Source organism: Stenella coeruleoalba (assembly GCF_951394435.1).
Source record: "Stenella coeruleoalba genome assembly, chromosome: 16".
NCBI lineage: Eukaryota > Metazoa > Chordata > Mammalia > Artiodactyla > Delphinidae > Stenella > Stenella coeruleoalba.
The window spans coordinates 58,962,984-58,988,079 of record NC_137162.1 but is presented as its reverse complement, the minus strand read 5'-3'; the positions used below and the strand labels follow the sequence as shown (position 1 = coordinate 58,988,079).

Sequence of the window (25,096 nt, the reverse complement as noted above, 5' to 3'; positions counted from 1 at the left end):
TCGGAACACTAGGTTTTTATATTCAAGTAACTAAAACTATCCCTAGTGTTCAGCCTTGTGCTGCTGCAGTAGAAACACTTTTCTTAGTTTTTAAATTACATTCGTGGAGGATTTAAATGTCGTACTGTACATTCTTTCACTGTATGATCTAAACTGATTTTACACCGCATATATAATTTCATAAGTACACCGTAAAGGAATTCTACACTTGAATGAAACTGGAAAGAAACGTGAACTTAGCGCACACCCCCTTCTTCCAACTCGATACGCACATCTTAGGTTTTTTTTCTCAAGAATTTCTCTCTCCCGCCCCCACCCCACACTTTATTTCAGAGCAGCATCATTCATTATCCCACTCACCACTACCGAAAGAACCTTTCCAACTAATACTATTTCACCAGGACCCTCCTTTCACATCTCAGAGTCCGTGGGGGGTTCCGGGACGCCACCATTCCCGCCATGTCCTATAGGACCCAGGTCCTAGCGCGCTGTCCCCGACCAGCCTCAGGCGGACCCCAGGAAACTGCGAAGGTCTGACACCGCACCCCCCATCTCCGCCAGGGCAAAGCAAACCGGGCCCAACCTCTAGGCTCCTATTCAACGTACCCTTCTCCTCGCTGTACCCCATTTCTTCCCACTTACTTTACCCAATTCTGAGTCCCCATAACCATCTTGCTCCCAACACGAACACCCTTTTTACAGTCCGGGCCCTGCCCCTTGAACCCTTCTACACCCCGGTCCCTCCCCCTAGACCTCCCACCAGCTTCAACCCTCACAGCGTGCCCTAGTGCAGACACGCGCCCTGTCCCTATAGCTACTGGACCCGGGTCCTACCCCACACGTCACACTCGAGCCCATTTCTCCCGCGACCCGACCTTCCCCACCCCCCTCCCCAAGCGCTACCACACACACCCCCCAGCACCCTGTTACCTCCGGCCCCGCCCCCCTGAGTGTCGCACTCACCGCTTCTGCCGCCGCATCATTAACCGCCGCGGCTGCTATAGCTACAGGGAGCCAAGGCAACCAGCTCTCGCGACACTTTCCTCAGCTACGGCGAGAACGGCCGGGAAGAGTCTCTCGCAAGAAAGTAAATGAGTCAGGGTCGAGACGGCTAAGTATATCTCGCGATAGTATTGTGTAAAATGGCGGCCGCAAGGCGCTTAAGGGGTGGCATGGAAAAGTCTGGAGGTGGGCGAGGGCGGAGAAGGATATGGAACTGGCAGGAGAGTCGGATAAGTATTGTAGGCAGGACGCAGGACGGTCTGGGATGGGGTAAGTTAGTATGACGAACCCTACACTGGAATAACTTGAGGTATGGGGCTGTCTTTTCCCAGTGCCTCAAACTTAAAGCAGTGTCGCCTTGGCTGAAGTTCAGTCTTCCTGGCATTTTCCTTATGCATGCAGAGTAGAGATGGAGGGAGCAAGCCAGAAATTGACCTTTCCATCTCCTCCTTAACCTTCCTTCAGGAAACTTTGATTCGTTCTTCCCCTACTTTGGTTTGTGAATGGTGTTTGACTTAACAGAAATATTTACGTTTATACACTCGTGCCCCGCCCCCATCAATTTGCCCAACGAAACTAGGAAATCAAAGTGTTTTGTTGTTGTTGTTTTTAGTCGAACATTATTACAGATGTTTGGCCTTGAATGTGGAAGGGGGCCGCATTGGTTTGTGATTTGAACTTTGCAGTTGTTGCTTGCCACCCTGTGGGCACATCCTTACTTGGTGACTCTCTCAACACTTAGTTGTAAGGGCTTTCTCTCTGCCCTCAGAAAGTTGTAAATGCAGACTGAGTAGGATCTGGAACAGACGACAGACATGTTAGGGGACACACTGACTGAAGCTGCCCACCCTGGCCAGGCAAGATAGTAGCCACTTGCATGAGTCATCTTACAACAGGAGGTCCTGGTAAGGAACGAGGAACTAACAAGCTACCACCAACCGGTAGAATTCAGGAAAGGTCAAAATGAGAGAGGAGACACCAGTCCATATGTCCTACCAACATCCCAGAATCCTCACTGGAATCTGTTTTGTCTGAGCAGTGCGCGCACCACCAGGAAGGACCCTGAGTCAGAATGATTGGCCAGAGACAACCCGGAAAGTAACCACATTCCCATAAAACTCAAGGCTGCAAGCCACGTGGCAGAGCAGTTCTCCTGGGTTCCCTTACCCTGCCTGGGCACCTCTTCCTAACAGTCTCTTGCTTTGTCAGCACGTGTGTCTCCTCGGACAATTCATTTCTGAGTGTTAGACAGCAGCCCACCCTCAGGCCCTGGAAGGGGTACCCCTTACTGCAACAGCTATATAAAGAACGTTGTTCAGTGAGAGTAAAACAGAGGAGAACAAATAAGGGAATAAAAATAATAAATGGAGAATTCAGTTTCTTCTCTCCAATCCCCTGAATACCTCTCATAGTCTAGACCAGTGCTGTCCGGTAGAAACATACTGTGAGGGACATCATGCAATTTAAAATTTGTAGAAGCCACATTTTTTTAAAAAGTAAGAAAAATGAAATTTAGTTATTCACTTAACCCAACGTATTCAAAATATTTCAACATAATATTTTGAAATTTTTAAAAATTTTTATTGGGGGTATAGTTGATTTATAATGTGTTAGTTTCTAGTGTACAGCAATTTTTTTAACATTTTGAAATTATTAATGAGATATTTTACATTCTTTTTTCATACTGAGTCTTCAAAATCCATTGTTTATTTTTACAGAGCATCTTAATTTAGCCTAGGCAAATTTTAAGAGCTTAATAGCCACATGTGGCTAGTGACTGCAGCATTAGACAGCAAAGCTCTAGACCCTATACCAGGGAATGCATTATCTGGATGACTTTAGGGGCATAGTATTATGGGCAGGTGGTTTATGTAAAAGAAAACCTTGAAGTTGCTAACTCAAACGGCTGCAGAGTCTAGGTGGGTAACAATAAAAGAGATCTGATGTAAAACAATAGGTGGTAGTGGGGACTTGTGCCCACTGAAGAGTGCAAGTGAAACAGGAGGAAAGGGGGCAGGGCACAACCTTTGAAAGAATGACACAGCCTAAGGACGGGACATAAACTGATTAGAACCAAATGGGTCCAAGATGGCAGAGAAGTCAACTTCCACTAGACCTTGAGCCTCAGTATGCGCTCACTGTAACACATCAGCAAGTTAAATGACACACCCAAAGGCACCATGACAGTGGCGGTGCCCACTGTCAAAAAGTGGATGGTGGCCCAATTCCTGGAAATCCCCACCCCTTCCCGAAATAGCTGGAATACTTCTCCCACTCATTAGCCTATGAAATTACCCACCCCTGTAAAAACTAACAACCCCATACCCTGGCGGCCTTTCTTACCTTCTGAGATGGCCCACACTCTGTCTGAAGAGTGTTTCTCTCTAAATAAATCCACTTCTTACCTATCACTTTGTCTCTCACTGAATTCTTTCTGCGATGAGACATCAAGAACCTGAGCTTCATTAAGTCCTGAAACCAGGTGTGTGATCTCATTTGGAAGACTGTGGGCTTTGGTGGGGTTCTGGCACGCGTGTTCAAGTCCCAATCTGAAGTGCATGGTTTCACAAGCTTCTATATAAAAAGAGTTTTCCTGCAGCCATTATGGAAAACACTATGGAGATTCCTCAAAAAATTAAAAATAGAATTTACGTATGATCCAGCAATTCCAATCCTGAGTATCTGAAGAAAAAAAAAATGTTAACTAGAAAAGATATATGATATGCACCACTGTGTTCCTTACAGCATTATTTACAGTAGCCAAGATGTAGAAGCAACCAAAGTGCCCATCAGTAGATAAATGATGGGTATATATTTACAAGATTTCAGATATTCTGAGGTAGGAAAAATTAAGTTGCTAGGTTTTCAGAGCTGTTGACTATTAGACCCTGAACTTTTTTTACCCCAACTTTAAGGGTAGGCATTTAATAATTATTTTATAGCTGGGAAATCTCTGTCACATGAATGTTGTTATTTACTTTTGTACATCTGATGCCTGATTTATAGTACCTAGTGTATAGTGGGCACTCAATAAACATTTGTTGAAGGAATATAGTCCTTAACTTTTGGGGAGGGCTCACAGACTTTTTTTTTTTTCAATTTTTATTAATTTATTTTTGGTTGTGTTGAGTTTTCATTGCTGCACGTGGGCTTTCTCTAGTTGCAGTGAGTGGGGTCTACACTCCGTTGCGGTCGGTGGGCTTCTCATTATGGTGGTTTCTCTTGTGGAGCACGGGTTCTAGGTGCTTGGGCTTCAGTGGTTGTGGCGCGTGGGCTCAGTAGTTGTGGCGCACAGGCTTAGTTGCTCTGCTGCATGTGGGACCTTCCTGGACCAGGGCTCGAACCCGTGTCCCCTGCATTGGCAGGTGGAGTCTTAACCACCGTGCCACCGGGGAAGCCCGGGCTCACAGACTTTTAAACATGAGAATCTCATAAAAGCTATGAAATCTTATCCACATCCTGTCTGTGCCCTGCCCATATTCCCTCAGCCTATCCTAGAGTTCACTACAGCTTTGGTAGACAAATCCTGTACAAGCCATAGCTTCCTACCTTAAACACCTGAGTTATCTCCTTGCCTGGAAGTGCCAGCAGAGTTAACATTCCCCTTGGCAATCCGTAACCAATGAGAGATGGGATTTGGTAGCTCAATATTCCAGTTACTACTGGAATAGTAGTAGAATTGCCTCAGTGAGGCAATTCTGAAGTATGTTTTACTATAGTGTTTCTCAAACTTTACTAACACTTAAGAATCACCTGGAAAGATTAATAAGACACAAATTCTTGAATTTGCAAAAATTTTTTTGGCCTTGCTGCGCTGTTTGCAGGATCTTAGTTCCCCCGACCAGGGATCGAACTGGGTCCCTGACGGTGAGGGCGCCAAGTCCTAACCACTGGACTGCCAGGGAATTCCCTTGAATTTGCACTTTTAACCAAGCTCCCAGGAGAAAATGTTGCTGCCAGTGCATGGACCACACTTTGAATAACATTTTTCTCAGAGAGTCTCTAGTGAGATTCAGCCCCAGTTGCTGGAAGCACCTTTTTGGCCTTCTTCTTATTCCCTTACACTGCTTGGATTCTGGGACCACCTCCCAAATTTACTACTTGCATCCAAATCTTTGTTTCAGGGTCTGTTTGTGGGGGAAGCCAAACTATGACAACTCTTCTTAGAAAAATGCACATAGAAGTAGAGTTTTGTGTACTAGTTTAGAGGAAGTATGAATTCCCTGAAATTTATTTATGTCATAAAGGAAGGTGACCAGGGTAAATGTCATATGACCCAAGTTCCATGAAAATTGAATCAGTCCAGGCAGTCTAGGAACCTAATATAATCATTAATGGCTCATGGAGTTAGCTGAATTCAGCCAGCTCTCCTCAAAAGTTATTTTTCCAGATATGCATCAAACTCTGACTTTGTGGGACATAAGAGTAAGTCCGGGACTCTAAAGAAACCCCATGCTTGAAGTTAATAAAAAGAGTATTGTTACTCATTCCTATTGGATTCTCATGGTTTCTTCCCAATCATAGTGCTTTCTGGACACAACTGCAGTGCCCCTATGACCCTTAGATCTTTTCTTGATGTGTTCACAGATGAGCCAGGCATACTATAACTGCAGATGGTTTCTCCCACTTCCTTCTGGATTCCAACATGGCTTCCTATTCTATTTCATCCTTTTGGGAACCTGTAACCTTTGACATATATTCCTAAGCTCACTCTCGTGTCATCTGGAAACTTTATGGCATGCTCTCATTCTGTAAAAATTGGGTAATCCTGATTATCCCAGTTTCTAATCAGCTTCTTAAAGAGAGCTAACGCCAGGGTAACCAACGCCTATTTCCTAAACACAGCACACAATTGCTGCTTAGCTTTGCCCACATATGGGCCAGCACATGTGTTTGTCCATGATTATTTGTCTTATGTACTATTCAATAAGTATGTCTTTGTATACACCTATGAATGTGCTTTGGCAGGTGCGGATGTGGGTGTGGGTGTGTAAGTAATCAGGTCAGTCTTGAAGTCCGAATAATGGATGTATGGTATTTTACTTTAATTAGTCTCTGTGCATTGTTAGCCTCAGTTTTCGTCTGCCCTCAAATATCAGAGGAAGAATGAGTTCATTTCCTTGAAGTTTATTAACTGTTACCGAAGGCAGAGAAAATTCCATAAGAGAAGGTTCCATACAGAGCAAGTGGAAGGGGAGCTCTGAGTTGGTAAGAAAAGATGCTTGGAGTGGGGACTTGGAGTGAAGGATGGAAGGGCAGATCTCTCCTTTCTTTTTCCCTCCATTCCCACAAGGATACTGGATTTTCAGTGGGGGTATCCTGCTCAGCATTCCCTCTCCAAAATGGAACCAGAGAGGGGAAACTTGATACAAAGTAGAGGTAAAAACACCTCACAGCTCCTCTGTTTCTCCATCCAAGGGGATGCCAATATCCACGTTGTAGTCTACAGGCTCCCCGGAGCTCAGCCAGGGAATAGGGGTTCGATTGAAAGAAGGCCTGTTGGAGAGGTTCTGGTTGTAGAGGACTAGGGGTTCACTCAGCAAGGGCCCCAGGTCAAACTTGGGCATCTGGAAGGTCATGCGTTTGGAGGCCTTCTCATATCCACCATAAGGCATTGCTGTCCTGAAAAGGGGACACATTATTTAATTAAAAGCCAGAACAAAAGAAAGAGTTTTGTCAGTGGGATGTTACACTGTTTTGAGGATAGGGAAGTCTGTGAATTCTAGTTGCAGATTGCTTCTGCACTCCTTATTCTTCTTCTCCCTAAGTACTCCATTCCCCCTTCTGGTTTGCTTGTTTCCCCAAAGCTAAAAATGAGAAAAGTAGTCTAGTGTGTACTAGATAGAGAGTCTCATGGATAGTTGTAAGCCAAACCAGTCACATTTTCAGAGAATTTTACCCCAAACACTATAGACTCAAGGGTCTGAGGTCACCTTAAATTATAATGACCCCCCTCAAAACCCCTACCCCACCTTCAGTGGATAGTGCGTGCCCTGGATGAGAGGAATTAACATTTCCTGGAAAATCCAGGCACCTTAGGACCAAATGCAAAAGCACTTCTCTAGGGCTTCCCTGTCCCGTTTTCACACAGTCTAGAGAAGCCCAGTTCCAAAAGGATAGATACTTGAACCTTACTAAAGTAGGGTATAAAGAAATAGAATCTTCAATAGCATAATAAGTTGCTGTGGTGCATAATCTATAAAAATTCTGAATCACTATGTTGTACACCTGAAACTAATATAATGTTGTAAGTCAACTATACTTCAATTAAAAAAAGAAAAGAAAAGAAAAATAGAGTTATACTACAAGGACAGTAATGGAATTGTAACCTTGAATGAAGGGAGCCTCAAGAAGCCTTTAAGTGTGTAATATATTATTCCCATTTCACAGTCAAGGCAACCACAGTCAAGGCAACCAAGGCTCAGAAGTAGGGTGACTTTCCCACACCGCTATGAACAGCTATGAACATAACTATGAACTAAAATTCAGATCCTGCCTCCTAGCAAATTTTTCCTTCATCATACCATGCTGTTTCTCTGAGCTAGAGTGAAAAGACCAAAAGCCTTCAATTGTGGCCCCCAAATTCCTCCCATGCCTCCTCATCCCCCTGAAACATTTGAACCAGTCTCCATTCCAACTAAGGGCATGTTGCCATACACTGGAGTGCATCAGGTTCCTTCCACATCCTCCTTACCTGTTGAAGGACTTATACTGAGGGAGATCAGCTTTGGCCCCGTGGGCCAGCAGGTTGATGCCAAGTTCCACTTTTTGCTGGGAGTCAACCCCCATGGCTCTCTCCCATGGGGAAATATAGGTCTTGAACACAGTGATATGTTTTCCTTCTCCACCTGCCTGGTCGTCTGGCAGCCATGGGAGAGAAATAATAATAAGTCAAATAATAGCAGTTAGTAGCCAATGGAAGTTAGTCTCAGAGCCCTGCACTAGAGAAGTTGCTGGGGCCAGGGACCAAAGGTAAAACATCTTGGTAATTGTAGAAGGTTTGTGAAATAATGACAGCCTGGAGTCGGATTTGTGATACAAACTGAAAGGCTAGAAAGGTGACTGAGAGACAAGGCTTCTGGGTGGAATAGACACGTCTCTGTATCCTTATGGACCCAGAAAGTCCATCAGGCTATCTCAACAGGCCTCTCCTGCTTCCTACACCCAGTCTAGGCCTCATTCCTGGGTATTTCTCTGCTTTAGAGACCAGACACCTTATTCTTGGGTGAGGATACTTGCCTAGTCCTGTCTCGCCAACCCCTGCAGTGCCAGCAGCTCCTCCTTGGCCAGTCTGGCCCCCAGGACCATCTGTACCCCGATATCCAGACCCAGGGCCCTGATGATGGTGATGCTCGTCAGAGCCATACTGTCCGGCAGAGCCACTTCCCCCTGCCTGGCCTCCACCGCTGCCCTTGCTGTAGGAGAATCCCTGGCCAGCTGTACCCAGCTGTCCCCCAACTGTGGGAAGGAACTTCTGGAAGTGATCCTGAAAAGAAAGGACAAAGTAAGGGGAAGGTTAGCAATGGGTATGGGGAATACCATAGCAAGTAGGAGGTGATCAGAGACAATGGACAACCAGAAGACACTGAATCATCTGAGACTCCCCCCTTCAATAGATGGTTAGCAGATAGCCTGACTGAGAGAAATTAAACTCTCCTTAAGGGATACAACCCCTATGGCTCAGTTCGAATTACATCTAGGATGGGGGCAACTCATTCTCCAAAATCCCCTTTCCCTCCTTACCAAGGCAAAGAGGACCAAGAGTTCTGCTCAACTTAGGTTTGAGAGATTGGGGCTGGCATGGAGAACCCAGCCTCAAGTTAAAGAACTACAGAGATCTCTGCTCCTCCCCTGCATCTTGTCTAACAGATAAAAGTCTCTTCTCTCTCTTCCTCTTCCTCTCCCTTTCTCCTCTTGGTGCCTGTTGGACCAGGACTTCCTGACAGTGAAACTGTAGTGGGTAGGGGGAAGGGAAGCCCAAAGGGCAACACTGGATCCATCCCCAAAGCCTAAAAATAACCCTGCCAACTCCTTCAGGAGGCTCTCCTGGCCACCCACCGAACACACCCCCATGCTCCACCCAGTGTAACCAGACACAGGCAGGGGGGAGGGCTTTTGGCCTCCTAAAGTTAGATATGACCGGCTCAGCATTTTTATTCTGCTCCTACATACGGGCAAATGGCAGATACTCCTGCCCCTGGCCCCATGTAGGCATCTATTTTCACTCTCCCCTGGCTGCCCAGGAAAGGTGGAGGGGGAAGAAAGGAAATGGAAACGATCCCCTCCTTCTCAGCTGAAATATCTTGTGCCTGGTCCCTCTCCAATCTCTACTTCTCTTCGGAGAATGATCCTGACTAGGAGACGTAGGACCTTAAAGCATGGTTTCGGTCCCCACATCTGTGGTCCTTACACTGACCCTTTAGATAAAAGAATGGCTCAAGAAGAGATGGTTATAAAAATTCACTTACCTCTTTCTACAGTTGCCAGATTTTGCAAAAAGAAAAAATCACAGGACACCAGTTAAATTTGAATTTCAGATACACAATAATACTTTTTAAGTATAAATATGCCTAAGTATTGCATGGGACATATTTAGATATGAGAGTATTCATCATGTACCTGAAATTCAAATTTAACTCGGTGTCCTGTATTTTTTAATTTAATTTTCATGTCCCAAATATTTCATGGGACATACTTATATTAAAAAATTATTGTGTATCTGAAATTCAAATTTAACTAAGTGTCTTCAATTTTTTTTTTTTTTTTTTTTTGCCATGCTGCGTGGCTTGCAGGATCTTAGTTCCCCAACCAGGGATCGAACCCAGGCCCCTGGCAGTGAGAGCACCGGACCACTGGACCACCAGGGAATTCCCTAAGTGTCTTCAATTAAAAAAAAAAAAACTTATGTCCCAAATATTGCATGGGACATACTTTACTAAAAAATTATCTGTGTATATCTCAACTTTATTTTTTTAATTGAAGTAGCATTGCTTTACAATATTATATTAGTTTCATGTATACAACATAGTGATGCAATATTCTTATAGACCATACTCCATTTAAAGGTATTATGAAATATGGGCTTTATTTACTGTGCCTACAATATATCCTCAGTAGCTTATTTAGTGTGTATCTCAACTTTAAAATATAGGGCTGGGCATCCTGTGTTTTATCTGGTAATCCTATCTTTAATACTTAACCATACTGGGAAGGAGTTTTCTCGTTGAAGGTGTGGGCTCCCCACCCTGCCTCACCAGCTCTAAGATACAGATTTAGTTTCAGAGGTGGGCTGTAATTCACCCTGGAGCTATTGGGGGCTCGCTGTATCTGGGGGGTTAATGAGCTTATAAATTAGCTGGGAGGGGAGGTTGGTCATATTTTAGAGACTTGGGCGGGGCCTACCAAGAAGCTGTCAAAAGAGGCACGAGGCTTTCAGAGTAGTAAAGTTCTGAACTCACCATTGAGCTGTCAGAGAAGACATCAGGGTGGTTTTCATAGATAAATTTCTCCACCCGCATCTGCCGCAGTTTGAACATCTTGGAGCCCCGGTTAGTGAGTAGCGACAGCTCCTCCAACATCACATCCCTTGGGACGCTGATCTTCTTGCCCAGGTTCAGGCCTGAGCTCTCCTGTCCACCTTTCAGGGAGGTGGGGAGGCAGAGGCAAGGGAAAGAGGAAAGTAGGGTTTTCTAGCTCCAAATGAAGCTGCCATCCACAACTAATTAAGTGTGTGTGTCCCAGCAGAGATCACTGAGGGAAGCACATGCTGTCTGTGATGTCTGATCAAATTCTATCTAGTTTATGAGGGATTTTGATTTCCTGGGTTTGGAGTTGGAGAGAATGTATGGGAAATGGGGTGCAGAGTGAGACAGTGGGGATACTAGAATGGGGTGAAGACGGTGAATGGGGTAAAAGGTATGGGGTACAGGGCAAAAGAGTAAAGAAACATTATAGATGGAGGTCATTGGGGAAACTGTAGCACGGGGGAAAGCCCAAAGCCACCTCTAAATATATACTCCTATCTTAACTCCTTTGCCTTCTCTTCCCCTCAGTAAACTGGCTGCAAACGGCTTCTAGGTATTGATTGGGAGAGCTCTTCACATGCTGTACTCCTACCACCCCCAGGAAAAATGCCTGAGCAATTTTCCATTTTAAGTGCCTATACGAGGCTCCTTAGCTCTGGGGAAAGAAGTAAGGAAATTAACCATTTATTGAGACCTTACTCTGTGCCAGTCTCCATCATACATATTTTCTTCTCAAACATACCTCACTGACCTGTGGGTCCTGTTGTCTTGGACCTGTGCTGGGTAACATGGCATGGGTGTTATTGTCTCAGATTACAAGGTGAAAAGGGTGGAAGGGTGAGTAGTCAGTGTTGAATTCTTTCTTCCTTTCCCCCCTTCCCCCCACCCCTGCAAACCTCACCCCCACCCCAAATTCCTCTTGTCTCTCCTTATCTCTTCGCCTTAAGACACATATAACCTTATGATACTTCTGGGGCTCATGGGCCAGAGATACTCTCAATAAGAAGTCCCACACTAGGTAGGGCCAGAGATACTCTCAATAAGAAGTCCCACACTAGGTAGGTGCAAACATGCCATACCTCCAGTGAGTTCCATGATCAGCTTGCTGGATTTCCGCTTCTTGTTGGGGGCAGGGGTCCCTGAGAGTGGCATTGTGGAGGTGGATGGAGCCTGGATAGGGTGGGAAGGAGGAGGTGAAGGATGGACAGGGACTGCGGTGAGTGTCTACAGTAAGGCACTGCTTAAGGACTTCAGGGAGCAAAATTTCATTAGATTTTTTAAAAGAAGTACATATTTCTCTAAAAGGTGAAAAACCATTGCTTTAGGGCTTCTCTTCTTGGGAAGCAGGGCAGAAAGTATAGAGGCACCCCTTGCCCCTGCCTTCTACCAACCTCTTTTCAGCTGTTTTACATAGAGCTGTTGCCGGTCTTAGGAACACAATATGTGTTAGGAGGGCCTGGGGGTAAAACAAACACATTACTTACAGGTCAGGTAATGCACCCAGGTTTCATTGGTTTGGCATGACTTGAAGCTTTTATTTGTACGGGGCTCCCAGACTGGGATTATCATTGCAAACTCTGGCCTCTCAGTCTTCCCCAAGTCCCAGAGTGGGGTTGGGGGGGGGTGGAGCAGAAAAAATGTTCTGCCAGGGTTGAGGAGATCCAGCCAGAAACATTCTCCATAGGATGGAGAGGTTATTGCCCCTCCACCGGGCCAGCTGGATCATGGCCTGGGAGGTGACAGCAGTGCTCCCACTCAGTTTCAGTCACTCCCCACCCCCCAGACCTGGAGTGGAGAGGGAGGTCAATCTTGATGCATGTCAATTCAGCAATATCATAGCAGTGGGGAATTCAGGGAGGACAGGAACATAATCATAGGATCTGGCAGTGGAGGGGGACAAGCTGGGAAAAGATACAGATTCCAGCCCCTCCTTAACAGAAGTTGGCACTCAGCGAAATGTCTTCTGCTGAGTCCTGTCTCACAGCACATCTGCGATTCTACTAGCTTAGTGGGGTCTGCTGAGGCCAGAGTCCAGGAACTGCTAAATAGATTCTCCCCATACCTCTCTCAGCCCCAACTAGGTTCTTGTTTTCCATCCAGCCTCTCAGACCCCCTTCTCATTCCTCCAGTGCCACCCCAAAATCTCCAATCCCCCCACCCTCTTGGGCCCTTCTCCTTCCAACTCTCTGTGGCTCCCCTGAACTGGACAACTGGGAACTGAGTACAGATGGAGGAGGGAGGAGCTCCCCCCAGGATCAAGGGTCACTATTACAGACACAGACACAGCAGTCAGCAGAGTGGGCTCCAGCCCCTCTGACTATAAAGCTGGAGACTTACCGGCTGCTCAAGCGGTGGTCAGCTCTCCCTGGGGTCCAGCAGCTTTGGAGGACTGTGCTGCTGTGACTAGAGAACCCGAGCTGGGCAGGCGTGGGGGCAGCACTGGCAGTGGGGGAGGGAGGGTGGTTATTAATAGAGACGATGAGCGCAAGCAGCTCAAATGGCACAGGGGTACTGAGACCCTGGAACCAAGATCCCATCCTCCTTGCCCAGAGGCTCAGGAAGGGGAGGAAAGTCCTTTGGAATTCTCTCACTAAGCTGTCTGAGCCAAGGATCAGTCTACCCAGGGACTCCTCTTCTTTGGCACCTCGAGGCTGAGATCCAAAGAAGCACTCAGGGAGAAAGTGAAAACTGAGAGGGAGAGAGGAAGCAGGCAGCAAGTGGTGAATAAGAATTCGGAGTGGGAAAGTGAGAACCAGGAGAATGTGTCTGGAGAGCCATTCGGAGACAATCCAGGCTGGAGCTGGAGGGACATGTGGGTGAATTTTGGGGGTGGGAGGGTTTAAGATGCTATGTTTTGGGAAGGAATTTCTGTTCACAATGGAACTGCCCTTTGAAAGTTCCTGGATAGGCTGGTCTTTCCTTTGGGAGAGCCAGATTTTGGCAGGATAAGGGACCAAATTAACCAAATCCAGTAGTTAGGCTATCAGGGATGATGTGGGAGAAGACTTGACCAGTTTCTGCCTTTTCATCCCCATTTGCTGTTCGGGTGCTCAGTTTAGCCTGCTCTGCCAGATAGATGTCACTTTTTTTTTTTAATTTATTAATTAATTTATTTATTTTTGGCTGCATTGGGTCTTCGTTGCTGCACGCGGGCTTTAGTTGCGCCGAGTGGGGGCTACTTTTTGTTGTGGTGCGCGGGCTTCTCATTGCGGTGGCTTCTCTTGCTGCGGAGCACAGGCTCTAGGTGCGCAGGCTTCAGTGGTTATGGCTCGCGGGCCTAGAGCACAGGCTCAGTAGTTGTGGTGCACGGGCTTAGCTGCTCCGTGGTGTGTGGGATCTTCCAGGACCAGGGATCGAACCCGTGTCCCCTGCATTGACAGGCAGATTCTTAACCACTGAGGCCGCCACCAGGGAAGTCCCAGATGTCACTTCTACCTGAAGGGGTACACGTAGGCTTCTGACCTGCCAGGGCTTTACTCTCTGAGGCTCCTACTTGGGATTTTCTTCAAAGGGAGCACACACCCCATAGGATCTGGACTGTCCCATTCACACTGGTCTAGAGAAGCCTCTGGGAAAGGGCACAAGCTTGAGAGCCCCCTCCAGGGAAACCTGTCATTTGCCCGGCACCTTCCTCGGTAGCTGCGTGAACATCCTGGATCCTTCTCCATCTTCTGCTCAGGTTTTGTAACCAGCTGCTGTACCTCTGCTGTATCCACCACCCTGTTGTGGCTGCCTTAGGAAGTGGCTTTTGTAGTCCCCAGAATACCTTTCTGTCCCTCTGTGAGCTACCCACTCTTCCTGACCATGTCCTTTTCCCATCCTGAACTTTATAGGTTCAGGTTAGGGGCTGAAAGTTCGCCCTACTCCCCTCTACTTGGCCTCTGCCCAGACCAGTTTAGCCTCCAGATTCCTCATCTTTTGTCCTTTTTCTCCATTCTCTCCTAACCCAAAGAAGCAATTAGATGAAAAAACATAAATAGCAAAAGGTGATTTCGTCATCATTACCATCCTCCCCTCAAAAACTAACCAAAATTTTGGTCTCTTATGATTGAGTACCTAAAACTACCTAGTGAATGAAGACAGAATATTTAGCCTAGGCTCTCTGAGCCCTTCCTTTGAAATTCTGAGAGGCTGCATATTTGGGAGAATCAGGGTCAAGGGCCTGGTTATTGGCAAAAATCTGCCCCCTGCTGGTAAAACTGGGGCAACAGAACTTCCTCTTCTCAGAAGTCTAATTCTAGCCGCCTTTCAGTGCCTTCTCTTTTTTATTAGTCTCAATCCACGCTGATCCACCCTCTCTCTCCTTCTTCCCTCTCTCACCCCACCTTCAACTTCAGCCATTGCTTTCCCTTCATTTCCTCCAGGGTGTTGGGAAAGCAGGGCCTTTCCAAATTGTCTAGGTTCTGTAAGCTGAGGCCTCATCTGAGAAGTATGGAGCAGGGGATGGAGAAGGGGAGAATCTGGAGAGAGAGAACTGGGGGAGTGATGGAGGTGGCTACACTGGATTAGGACAGAATTGGTAGAGAAGAGCAAAAGACCAGGGGGTGAAGGGCAAAACAGTAAAAAATAGGAGGGTAGGAACTGAGAAAGAGATCAGGAATCAGGAGATCAGGGGTATGAATTAGAGAAGATGAAGGGGAGACCAGGATTTAGGTATAAAACTAGAAGAGATGACAACAACAGAAGATATGGAGCATAAGTTTATTCTTGTGCACAAACCAAAGTACTGTGACTCACACTCAATATGCAAAGGAAATTATCAATTTCCAGATCAAGCAGCAAGCGTGACTGGTGGTGGTCATGGTGAGAGGGGAGCCCATATCCCTCTAGGATCAGAGATCAGGACCTAAGCTGGAAAGAAATAAGAACTAGGGTTTGAGGGATGGGGTAGAACTAAAAAGAGGTTTTGGCTCTGGGTGTTTCCCTGCCCTTTCTCAGGTAGTTATGACAAGCTGCAGAAGACAGAGGGACAGATTCAAAGGAGGTAGCACAGATACCTGTCTTTCAACACTCAGCACACACTCTCACATCCCTCCACCATCATCCCCCTTCACTCTAACAAATACATTCTTCTCCCTCAAATTTCTCCCCAATTCCCCTTTTGTGTACATGATTGGTTTCTTATTATCCAATTTTACTCTCTACCAACACTGTAGTCTCCCTCACCATGCTTCTCTCTGAGGCTCGATCAATTTCATTCATTTCTGTTCTGCTCCTGGTTTCTACCTCACTTTCCACATCATGGTTCTTTTCTCCTTTCTGTCTTAAGTTCATGAGACAATGAAGCCAATGATTTGTTCATTCTCAGAGGACATTTTCTTTCTTTCTTTTCACTTCTTGGATGCTTTGTTGCTCAGCATGGGCCTCTCCAGTTGCTAACTTTCTGAAATCCCAAGGAACAGAATTCTTAGTTCTACTCCTGGTCTAGCTGGTATAACTCAACCCATACAAACTGCCCTGGTCCTTCGGGTCTCCTCATACTCTATGAATTTCACCAGATGCTCTACACCTGCTACAGATGATGATCTTTAACTCTAATGAGTCTCTTTCTCCCCACCAGACATTCTATGTGAGGATAACTGACTCTTCTTTCATTAGTGCAAGGGTAAGACCCAGATTGGGTCTTTATTTAGACGGCTCCTCTTACTCTTGCCTCAGACAGAAGAGCACATCTGTGTGCACGCACACACTTGCACACACACACCTAGGAAAATGCCAGACAAGCTTGGGAAAGAAGAGTGAGGAGCAGCAAATGATTTCGTGCAAATAGGGGTCAGTTCAGTCCCTTTGCTGCCTGTCTGGTGGTGAGCTTCTTGCCTGAGGTCTCAGTGGTAACTTCTCTGTCTTTCTCATTGACTGTTAAAACAAAGCCCACAGAAAAAAGCACAAATGTAGAGAAATGGAGACTAGTGGAGGAGTGTAGGTGAAGAGACAGAGTTAAAGACAGAGATCCAGGCAAGGAGCTACAAAGACAAGCACAGACACCAAAGCAAAGATAGTATTATAGGTTGGAAAGCAGCAGGGAGGTTAGGAGTCAGGAGGAAGCTGGGAGATGGGACACCAACTCCAAAACTTTCTCTGGCAGGAGGGAATTTAGCCTGCAAAGGAGGGGTGGCGGGAGCGGGGGCGGGCGGGTTGGGTAGAAGCAACTTTAGGAACTAGCTGTTCCACCTCCCCTTGGTCCTGGGAGCTGTGTCCTGTTCAGTGGTGGCCCGCCCCAGGCCTCCACACATGAGCCTGCCATCCTGTTCTAGTAGCTGAGAACCGGGGCCTGGCTACCTGGAAGCCACAGGAGCTGGGGGAGGTCCCAAGACCCCTGGGAGACTCTGGAGGAGGGGCTGGGCTAAGGACAGGGGCTGAGGCCAGCTCTGCCCTCCAGATGGGCTCATCCAATGTAGTGGCTGCTCGGGGGGCAAGCACAGTGGGTGCCAGGGGCTCTGCAGTGGGCTGGGGCGCTGGAGTCGAAAATCGGCGGATCTCCTGGACTCGGGCAGTTTTGGGAGGCACTGAGGAGGTGGGTCCAGGAGTCGGGGGAACCTCATCAAAACAGAACATGGCACTTTTAAGTTGGTAGGGCTGGTGCCGCATGAAATCCAAAGCCTTAATGCCCTGCTTGGGGGCTGCCCGAGGCCCTTGGGATTGGATCTTACTAGGGAGAGTTCGGGCAGCTTGGGGGAAAAACGGTGAGAGCAGTGGGTTGTAAGCAATTGGAGGTGGGGCACGGATATTGGGTGAATATTTCCAGGAAGGGGGCAGGGAGGGGGTAGGAGAAGGGCTTCTGGGCCGAGGGCCAAGGCCAGGACCAGGTGCTTCCACCACATACCTGTCCGCTCGGCTCTGACGCTTGGCAAACAGCTCCCCACCCCTGCCTTGAAGCCTTGGTGGTTCAGGGATTCCAGCTGAAGGGGCCGCCCCATTCACTAACCCATCGAGGAACCCTCGAGAAGGGGGCTTGGGAGCCACTGGGGGTGGAGTCTTAGGAGTCGTAGGGGGTGGGGTCTTGGGAGCCATTGGAGGCGGGGTTTTAGCTGTCACGTGAGGCAAAGTCTTGTAACTCCTGCCCCCCGGTGGCTGCATGAAGTTGCAGGCTTCAGCCCCGAGGCTCAGGGCATCCTCCTCTGGACAAGATTCCGCACCCCCAGCCCGGGGTTTTTCATCCAGGTTTTGCACCAACGATAGCAGCTCCGGGTTGGGCGAGTTCTTCGTCTCCTCATTTCCCGGCCGGAACATCTGCTTTCGGGTCCCCCGACGCCGGGCCTCCTGGAGGATGCCGGTGCGAGCAGCTGGCACGGAGATGCGCTTCTCTCGAGCGCTGGAGGGCTCAGGGGCTGCGGGGCCAGGGGCGGGGGCCTCTGGGCGTGCAGCAGGTCGCAGAGGCGCCGATAGGAAGATAGAAGCGGTGGAGGTCATGGCAGCTCCGCTAGCGGGGGCGGGGGGCTCTGGGGCTCCGCCTGGCGTAACAGGACGATTGGGGGCTGGGATGTATAGGGAGCTGGTGGCCGTCACGGGGCCGGAGGAGCGTGGGGTGCTGGTGGAACCGGGGGTTGACACGTGGCTGGGAACCCCTGAAGAGAAGCTGGGCAGAGGAGTGGTCCCCTGCGGAGAGGACAGGAAAGGCGGTGGGACGGCGCTGAGGCCTCCCAGGCTCTCATTTGCCCTTTTGGGAGCCAGGGGCCGGAAAATAACCGAGGTGGTACCTGGCCGCTGCCCTTGTAAGCCCGGAGTAAACGGCCTGGCTGACCGGTTAAAGATGCTTGGAGCTGGGGTAGAGGCTCCACTGCTAGGGAGGAAAGGTCTGGGGCTGGCTGCAGGGGCCGGCGAAGGGCTGGATGGGAGCACAGCCGCCTCTGGCGGAGCGCTTTGTGCCCGAGGTGGTGACTGCAGGCCCTGCCCGTTGAGCGTGGCGGCTGGACCATCCCCGGCCGGCTCCTGAGTGCTGGAGTCTGCGCGCTGGCGCTGCTGTTCAAAGAGTTGGGCCCCTCGCCCAGAGGCCTCACTCAGCTGCCCTCCCAGCCCCGGGCCCTGGCCCTCTGCTGCGCCTGAGCTCGGCCTGGCCAGCTCCATGTCCAGGTAGGGGCTGTCCCAGTCGGACTGGTTGGTGAGGCTGCGGGCGTCGGAGAAGGCCTCTTCGTCCAGCTCAGACTCACTAGTTGGAGGGACGCCGTCCTCCTCCCCAGCGCCTGTCCCCGCGGCAGCCCCAAAGCTCACTAGGGTGTACTTCTTGGCTCTCTGCCGACGTTTCTTAAACATCAATACCCCCTTCGAGTGGGGGTTGGGGGCTGCGGTTAGCAGGGATGCAATCGTCCGGCATTTGGTCTTGGCCTCCTTCACACTTCTCTCTTGGAGGCTCTCTGCCCTTTGCAGTTCTGGGGAGAGGAGGAGGGAATGGTCAGGGAGCATCTTCTGTTCCCCAAGGCTCTCACCCGCCCCCCACCCCCTCCCCCCACCAGCCAGCTCCCTCAGGCCTCCCACCTCTGGTCTTCTCACTGGCCTGACCCACAAGGTCTCTCCTGCCTTTGGCAAAGTCCTCTAACTTGGGGCCAGAGTGGAGGTGAAAGGTGAAACCAAGGACAGTGAAGGGAAGGCAGAGGGTAGTTGGCTGCCCTGACACCACTCTGACCACAGCTCTCCTCCTATACTCTCTTCCCTCCTGTCTTTCAGGAGATTGCTCTTACCCACACCACACGCATGCCTCCCCTGCTTCCCTCCATTCCTGGCTGGCAATGTGAGGCTGGGGTAGAAGGGGGTTTACTTCCCATGGCAGGCAAGGACATGAAGCAGGTCCCACGGTAAGAAAAAATAAGAAGGGGCACTTTTCTCCCACCAAAGAGACCCTGTTGGGGGACTTCTCAGAAAGTTTGGGACTTATCCCCTCTTCCTACCCCTTACCCTATAATAAGGACACAAAGGATCCTTAGCAATGAGGATCTTCATTCATAATTCCACTATCATCGTGTGATCCACGTCATATACATTCATAGAAATAACTCCCACCACACATCACTTCAACAAGGATATGGCTCTAGGGAGAGGTGGCTATGGGCATATTTTCTCATCTGTACTTTTCTCTCACATCCCCATATACTCTAGCTTATATACATCCTAGTTCATATACACATGTATAAATACACGTGTCCACACAAAAACATACATGCATACTCAAGGTGGCCCTTCTTCCCAGAATTCCCCTAGCAGAGACACTGTCACTAACAGTTGGGACAAAATTTAAGTGCCTTCTAAATCCAAGGTGCTCCTCTGTGCCTCAAACCCCTGCTACTCACAGGCAGGGATGGCTTCAGATCTGAGATGCAGGAAAAGCCAGAGTGCTGCTCTCCAAGGAAAGCTTCCAGATCTTTAGGATATCTCAAAGTCACCGGTTGATACAGTCTCCTTTCCCCCAAGCTGAGGGTGGGAGTGGGGTGGGCTTCTTTGACAGAGCTGCCCCCTATTTTCCAAGCCTTCTGGGTAGAGAGCTCAGGTAGACACTACCAGGCAGGCACGCAAGCACTGTGTGCTAAGGGGAGCCAGGACAGGGTTTCCCGTGCCACGTGGGGCCTGGGAGGTGGAGCCAGGAAATGGGAACGCTGCCCTGCTGCTAGGACCCTGACTTGGACACAGATACTTTCCGATCCATGATCCCCAGTTCCTCCTGAAAAATTCTTGAAATTCCATCTACTTTCCACTCAAGATATCAAAGCTCCCTTCTGATTAGGGCTCTCATTCCACCCGTTCCAACGTTCATAGCACACAATAGTACTGTGGACTAGAGATAGGCACTGGAGTCATAGTTTAGTTCAGATTTTTGGTTCTTGGGAGAGTTACTTCATCTCACTGAAGTTCAGTTTCCTCATCTGTAAAGAAGGATGATAACATAATGTCTACCTCATAGGGTTGCTATGAGGTTTAAGTGAGATAATGTAGGTAAATTTAGCATTTAACCTAAGCCCCACTGTGAGTAATTATTACTATCAAAGCTTTCTTGACACTAGCTGCACATGTATCCAGACACTTTCTTGTTCACTCATATCTTCTCCCACGGACTCCCACATACGTGCTTTCATGTATTCATAGATTACTCACACTTCTCTCTCACACATACACCCTGTCTCCATGAGTTTTCCATAGCTCATGTGGTCACAAACCCCTTTGACATGTGACCATAGCATCAGCCCATTCTGAGAAAAGGGCAGTGAAACTCTTAAGAAAAGAAGGAAGAGGAAGGAAAAAAGGAGGAGGGGGTAAGGGAGTAAGACCTTTCCCAAAGACCTCCCTTCCCAAACTGTTGACGTAGTCCCCTCCATTCTAGATTCCAGAACTCTCTTGGCTGTGGGAGGGTAGTACCTGCATAGAACGGGTCCTGGAGCTCAGGAACTGGGCTTGGGGCTTTGTCGCAACTGGCTTGGCTGAGAGGCTCTTGGCTGATGGGCTCAAAAGTCTCCATGCCGAGAAAGGCAGTGTTGGCTGGAGCAGAACCAGTTTGAGGCACCCCCCACGCCTTTTAAAGCCCCTTTGTCTTATCCCCAGAGCTGGTAGCTGAATGAGCTCACTGTGCTATTTTTGGAGCCTGGCCCCCCTCCCTTCTCTGGGCTGCCCCACAAGCCCTGGTATGATGGACATGGGCACCTGCCTACCCTTCCCCCTACCCCACCACACTGGACAATGAGGTCTGCTTGGCTAAAAATATCCCTGAGCCACTCACTAACTACAGTCTCACCCAGCATGATGGGGAAGGGAGAGGGTGCTAAAATGAGAATTGGGGATAAGCATGAGATCGTGGGTGTGCATCTGGAATTTCTTTGTGGGACATGGGACACTCTCAGGGATGTCTGATGGTAAAATGTCACGTCCTTAGCCTCTATTCCAGACTTAGAGGCACAAAATTCTATGGATCAGGAATCAGAATAGTGGAGGGGAGGAACGAGAGATGAGAACTAGAGGGGTAACCCTGAGATTTCCAAGGTGACAAGAAAGGTCTCTAGAGGAGGGGTATGGGAGGCATAGGACAGGGAGAAAGTTCACTCTTAGACTTTGCTCTGTAGCTCACATCAAAAATAGTAAAGAGGGCTTCCCTGGTGGTGCAGTGGTGATGCAGGGGACAGGGGTTCATGCCCCGGTCTAGGAAGATCCCACATGCCGCGGAGCGGCTGGGCCCGTGAGCCATGGCCGCCGAGCCTGCGCGTCTGGAGCCTGTGCTCCGCATCTTAGGGCCTACATTCTCGCCTAAGATAAGAAGCCAAAGATCCCTCCCACCACCACTTCCTAGAGATCTCATGACTATTCCATAGCCTCCCAGTCCCCAGGAATCCTAATGGAACTAGCAATGTCAAAGGTAGCTCTGATGCTATGCCTTCAATTAACACTGAAGAGTCCCTGTATCCCTGTCCTGCTTCCAGATACTCCCCTGACCCATGTCTGCACTCTGCCCTCACCCCGTCTGACACCTAGCAAAATCATAGCAACGACAAGCAAACCCTTCATCAATTCATGTCCCTTTCCAACTTCCCTACTTATCCTGTTCCTGGGTTGGGTTGAGCCCCCTGTACTTTTTTGTCACGCTAGTTCAAACAGCAAAACTAATGGGGATCGTGAGAATAATTATTTTCCCCTCCTATCCATTACTCTTCTCCACCTGTCCCCAGGACTGTATCCAAGGGAAGCATAAGGTAGGTGGAATGTATGGTTATGGAGTGTTAGATTTAGGGCTCAGATTGAAGGATCCTGACTAAGGAAAAGGAGTTCAGGCACTCACTGGCTTGTTTGGCCTTCTGAGTATAGGTGGTAGTCAGATCTTCTGCCACTGGGTGGGGAACAGGCCCCACCATAGGGATGAGATGAGGGCCAGGCCGGAGGGGGCCATGGGGCAACAGCAGGGCCTCAGCCGGGGGTGGCTGAAGGGTTGTCCCGTCCTCCCAAGATGGGGAGCTCACGCGGCTGTCATCCTGGCTGGGAGGGCCAAGGACACCAGGTGCTGGCTCTGCGGGGCTGTCAGACAGGTAGACCTCGTCAGGTGGGGCTCCTGGAGGGGTGGGCCTTGTTGGGCCTCGGCGGCGGGGTCGGCGGGTCTTTTCCTGGGTGGCTGGGCCATCAGCATCACTGTCTGTCTCTCCATAGTAAGCCTCACTGTCAGGGGGAGAGAGGAGGCTCCCAGGCAGGAGAGGCTGGGGAACTGGAGCACCAGGGGGCTCAGGACTCAGCAGAGACAAGGGTGACAGTGCCTGAAGCTCACCAGGGGATGGAGATCGCACAGGCCCCTCGTCCTCTACCCTGGATGGAAAAGATGACAGAACTTGAGAAATGAGCTGGATGACTGAGAGCTAGAGAGATCTGGAGGAGATGGGAGAAGGATGTAAGGGGAGAGAGGGGACTGGCATGTAGGTGAAATGGATGGGCTGGGAAGAGTGGAGATCTGAAAATGAACTGGTAGGCAAATCTGCTTGGCAGGCTTTGACTGGAAGTGGGTTTAAAGAGAGATGTGACGATAAATAGACAGGCAAAGGGCCTAAATAGGCCCACGCACCCACATTCAAGTGCTTTGGGAGGCATACACAAACATCTATACTCCAGCACAGATACACAAGCAGAAATGGGTACTTGTCAGTAGCTGAAGTCAGGCTAGTGAGACATAGAGCTGAGACAGGCAATGGAAGCCCTGGACTAGGGGGATGGGTGTAGGCTGGGGTGGGAGGGGTCCATACCGCCTGACGGTGAGGACAAGCTGATTCCCTGAGTCATCGATGAGGCTCATGGCTCTGGCATGAGAGAGGCTGGTGCAGGAAACCCCATTGACGGCCAAAAGCTGATCCCTTTCCCGGAGTCCTGCTCTGCCAGCCTGGCTCCGTCTTCGGATCTGAGAAGGTGTTGGAGGAGAGACTGTAGGTGAGGGAGGGCTCCAAGGGGGGAATAGAATGAAAGGAGTTAGGACAGGAGGGACCAGTGTGTGGATGGAATTTTACTTTACAGGGTAAGAAAGGATGGGGAGGGACAAGGGGTTACAGTTAAGGGGGGTCAATCTAGACGGAAGAAGGTACAGATTTGAGAGAATAACACATTCTTTAAAGGGAGGTAGGGTAATCACTGAATGAAAAAGACGGGGAAAACTGCAAGGGGGGACGGGACGTTCTATTGTAGAAATGGTGGTTATCCCCTCAGGATTTTCCTCCAGAGGAAATATCTATACTAGCCAACAGTTCTCTTCTAGTCCTTGGAGTCCTAGGCACCATTATCTACACAGTCAAGATTTTAGAACAGTACTCCAGATTGGAGGGAGTCCAGCAGATTCTGAGGGATTGCGATTGTGTATGTATAGGTGTGCCGGGTGTGCACACACATGTACATATGTTAAAGTAATAATAGTAATAGTGGCGATACATTTAGTGCTTACTAAATGTTAGGCACAGTGCCAAGCACTCTACGTGTTTTATTGAATTTAATCCTTAGAAGTTAGCACCTATGGAGTAGGTACTATCATTACCTACATTTTATAGTTGAGAAAATTAAACCTGTGCTATGAAACCAAAATGGTAACAACTTCATCTGACAGATCATATCTTGCCATAACCCTCCTAGCCTTAAAAAAAGTCTTGCCTAGTGAGAGAAGGGATCTGGCATAGCGAAAGAGGAGGACTGAAGGCTGGGGCAGGGGCAGGGCAGGGCTGGGCTGGGCTGGGCTGGGCTGCGTGAGAACCTCAGATCATCACATACCAATTTAGTTAGAGAGAAATGACAACCTTCCCTACATTCCTGGAGTTTGGAGTAGAGGCACAGACCCAGGAGAGCAAAGACTGGATGGCCAGCCCTGAGCCTCTGTTGCCAGCCCTGGACCTCTGCTTCTATGAAATTGAGGCACAGTCTTCCTTTTTCTCTGCTCCCAGAAACCAGGAATTCCCTTTTCTAATAGCCCCCCACAAGAAGGCTGTGCTCAGACACTGCTCCCCCCGTCAGATCTGAGCATGCTTCCTCGACCATCTACCCACCCCCACTCCACTTCTTCACAGCCTCCCACTTCTCCCCCCACAGGCCACCACATGACTCTTCCCAAGTTCCCTTGGGTTCCCCTTTCCCTGAAACCTCAATATAGGCTCCCTTACCTTGGATACCTGTAAAGGTTTCCTCTGCTCGGCCCCCCCCTGAAGTCGGAAGCCCCAGGGGGCTCCCCCAGACAGTGTGACCAGCACCTCCTCCTCAGCACCCATCTCTCAGCTTGGCCTATGGCCTTCGGAGTTTGGACAGTGTCCCAGGGAGAGAAGTCGAGGTGCTGGTACCCCGTCCGGCCTGTCTGGCTGTCCTGCTTCTGCTGCCCTAGGCCTTCCACCCCACACCACACACCACAGGCAGGCAACTTGGCCCTGAGATCAGTACAGTCCAGCACACATGTCCTGTCAATCGAAGCTGTGCTCAAAATAGTTACCGGCTGTACTCCCCTCCCTCCCCAAGCTGTATTACTCCCAGAGCTAATTATAGTGAAAACTTCTGCCCTCCCCTGTCTCCCATTCTCCTGCATGGGCTTTTTACTCAGGACTCAGAGTACTAGCTCTGTGGGCTCTATAACTAATGTACATCCTTTCAGGGAC

General features: G+C 49.0%; 3 protein-coding genes across 10 annotated transcripts in view; all 3 read right to left on the bottom strand.

Annotated features, from left to right (window-relative positions):
* The window catches only part of USP54 (ubiquitin specific peptidase 54), a 146,978-nt gene extending 145,464 nt beyond the window's left edge, over positions 1-1,514 (bottom strand). For all 6 annotated transcript variants that reach the window (XM_079899601.1, XM_079899606.1, XM_079899608.1 and 3 more), the window contains exon 1: positions 964-1,514. The gene's annotated coding sequence lies outside the window, so the exon portion shown is untranslated. The remainder of the gene's footprint in view (positions 1-963) is intronic.
* A 4,495-nt stretch (positions 1,515-6,009) lies between these two features.
* MYOZ1 (myozenin 1) lies at positions 6,010-17,478 on the bottom strand. 3 transcript variants are annotated; one of them, XM_079900482.1, is made up of 7 exons: positions 17,350-17,385; positions 12,864-12,965; positions 11,606-11,696; positions 10,461-10,639; positions 8,242-8,488; positions 7,697-7,862; positions 6,010-6,624 (listed from the first exon to the last, which is right to left on the bottom strand). In XM_079900482.1, exons 3-7 carry the CDS (start codon positions 11,676-11,678, stop codon positions 6,393-6,395), a joined length of 897 nt encoding a protein of 298 aa, XP_079756608.1. In that variant the 5' UTR covers positions 11,679-11,696; positions 12,864-12,965; positions 17,350-17,385; the 3' UTR covers positions 6,010-6,392. The 3 variants fall into 3 exon arrangements, with proteins under 3 accessions (XP_079756608.1, XP_079756609.1, XP_079756607.1); XM_079900483.1 differs by lacking the exon at positions 17,350-17,385 and adding an exon at positions 11,918-11,982 and having other exon boundaries at positions 12,864-12,897; XM_079900481.1 differs by lacking the exon at positions 12,864-12,965 and having other exon boundaries at positions 17,350-17,478.
* SYNPO2L (synaptopodin 2 like) lies at positions 16,728-24,718 on the bottom strand (the record flags this gene model as incomplete). The annotated part of the gene is made up of 4 exons (XM_079900480.1): positions 16,728-18,892; positions 22,276-22,790; positions 23,222-23,373; positions 24,614-24,718. The coding sequence occupies 4 exons, from the start codon at positions 24,716-24,718 to the stop codon at positions 16,728-16,730; spliced, it is 2,937 nt and encodes a 978-aa protein (XP_079756606.1).
* Between the last annotated feature and the right edge of the window lie 378 nt (positions 24,719-25,096).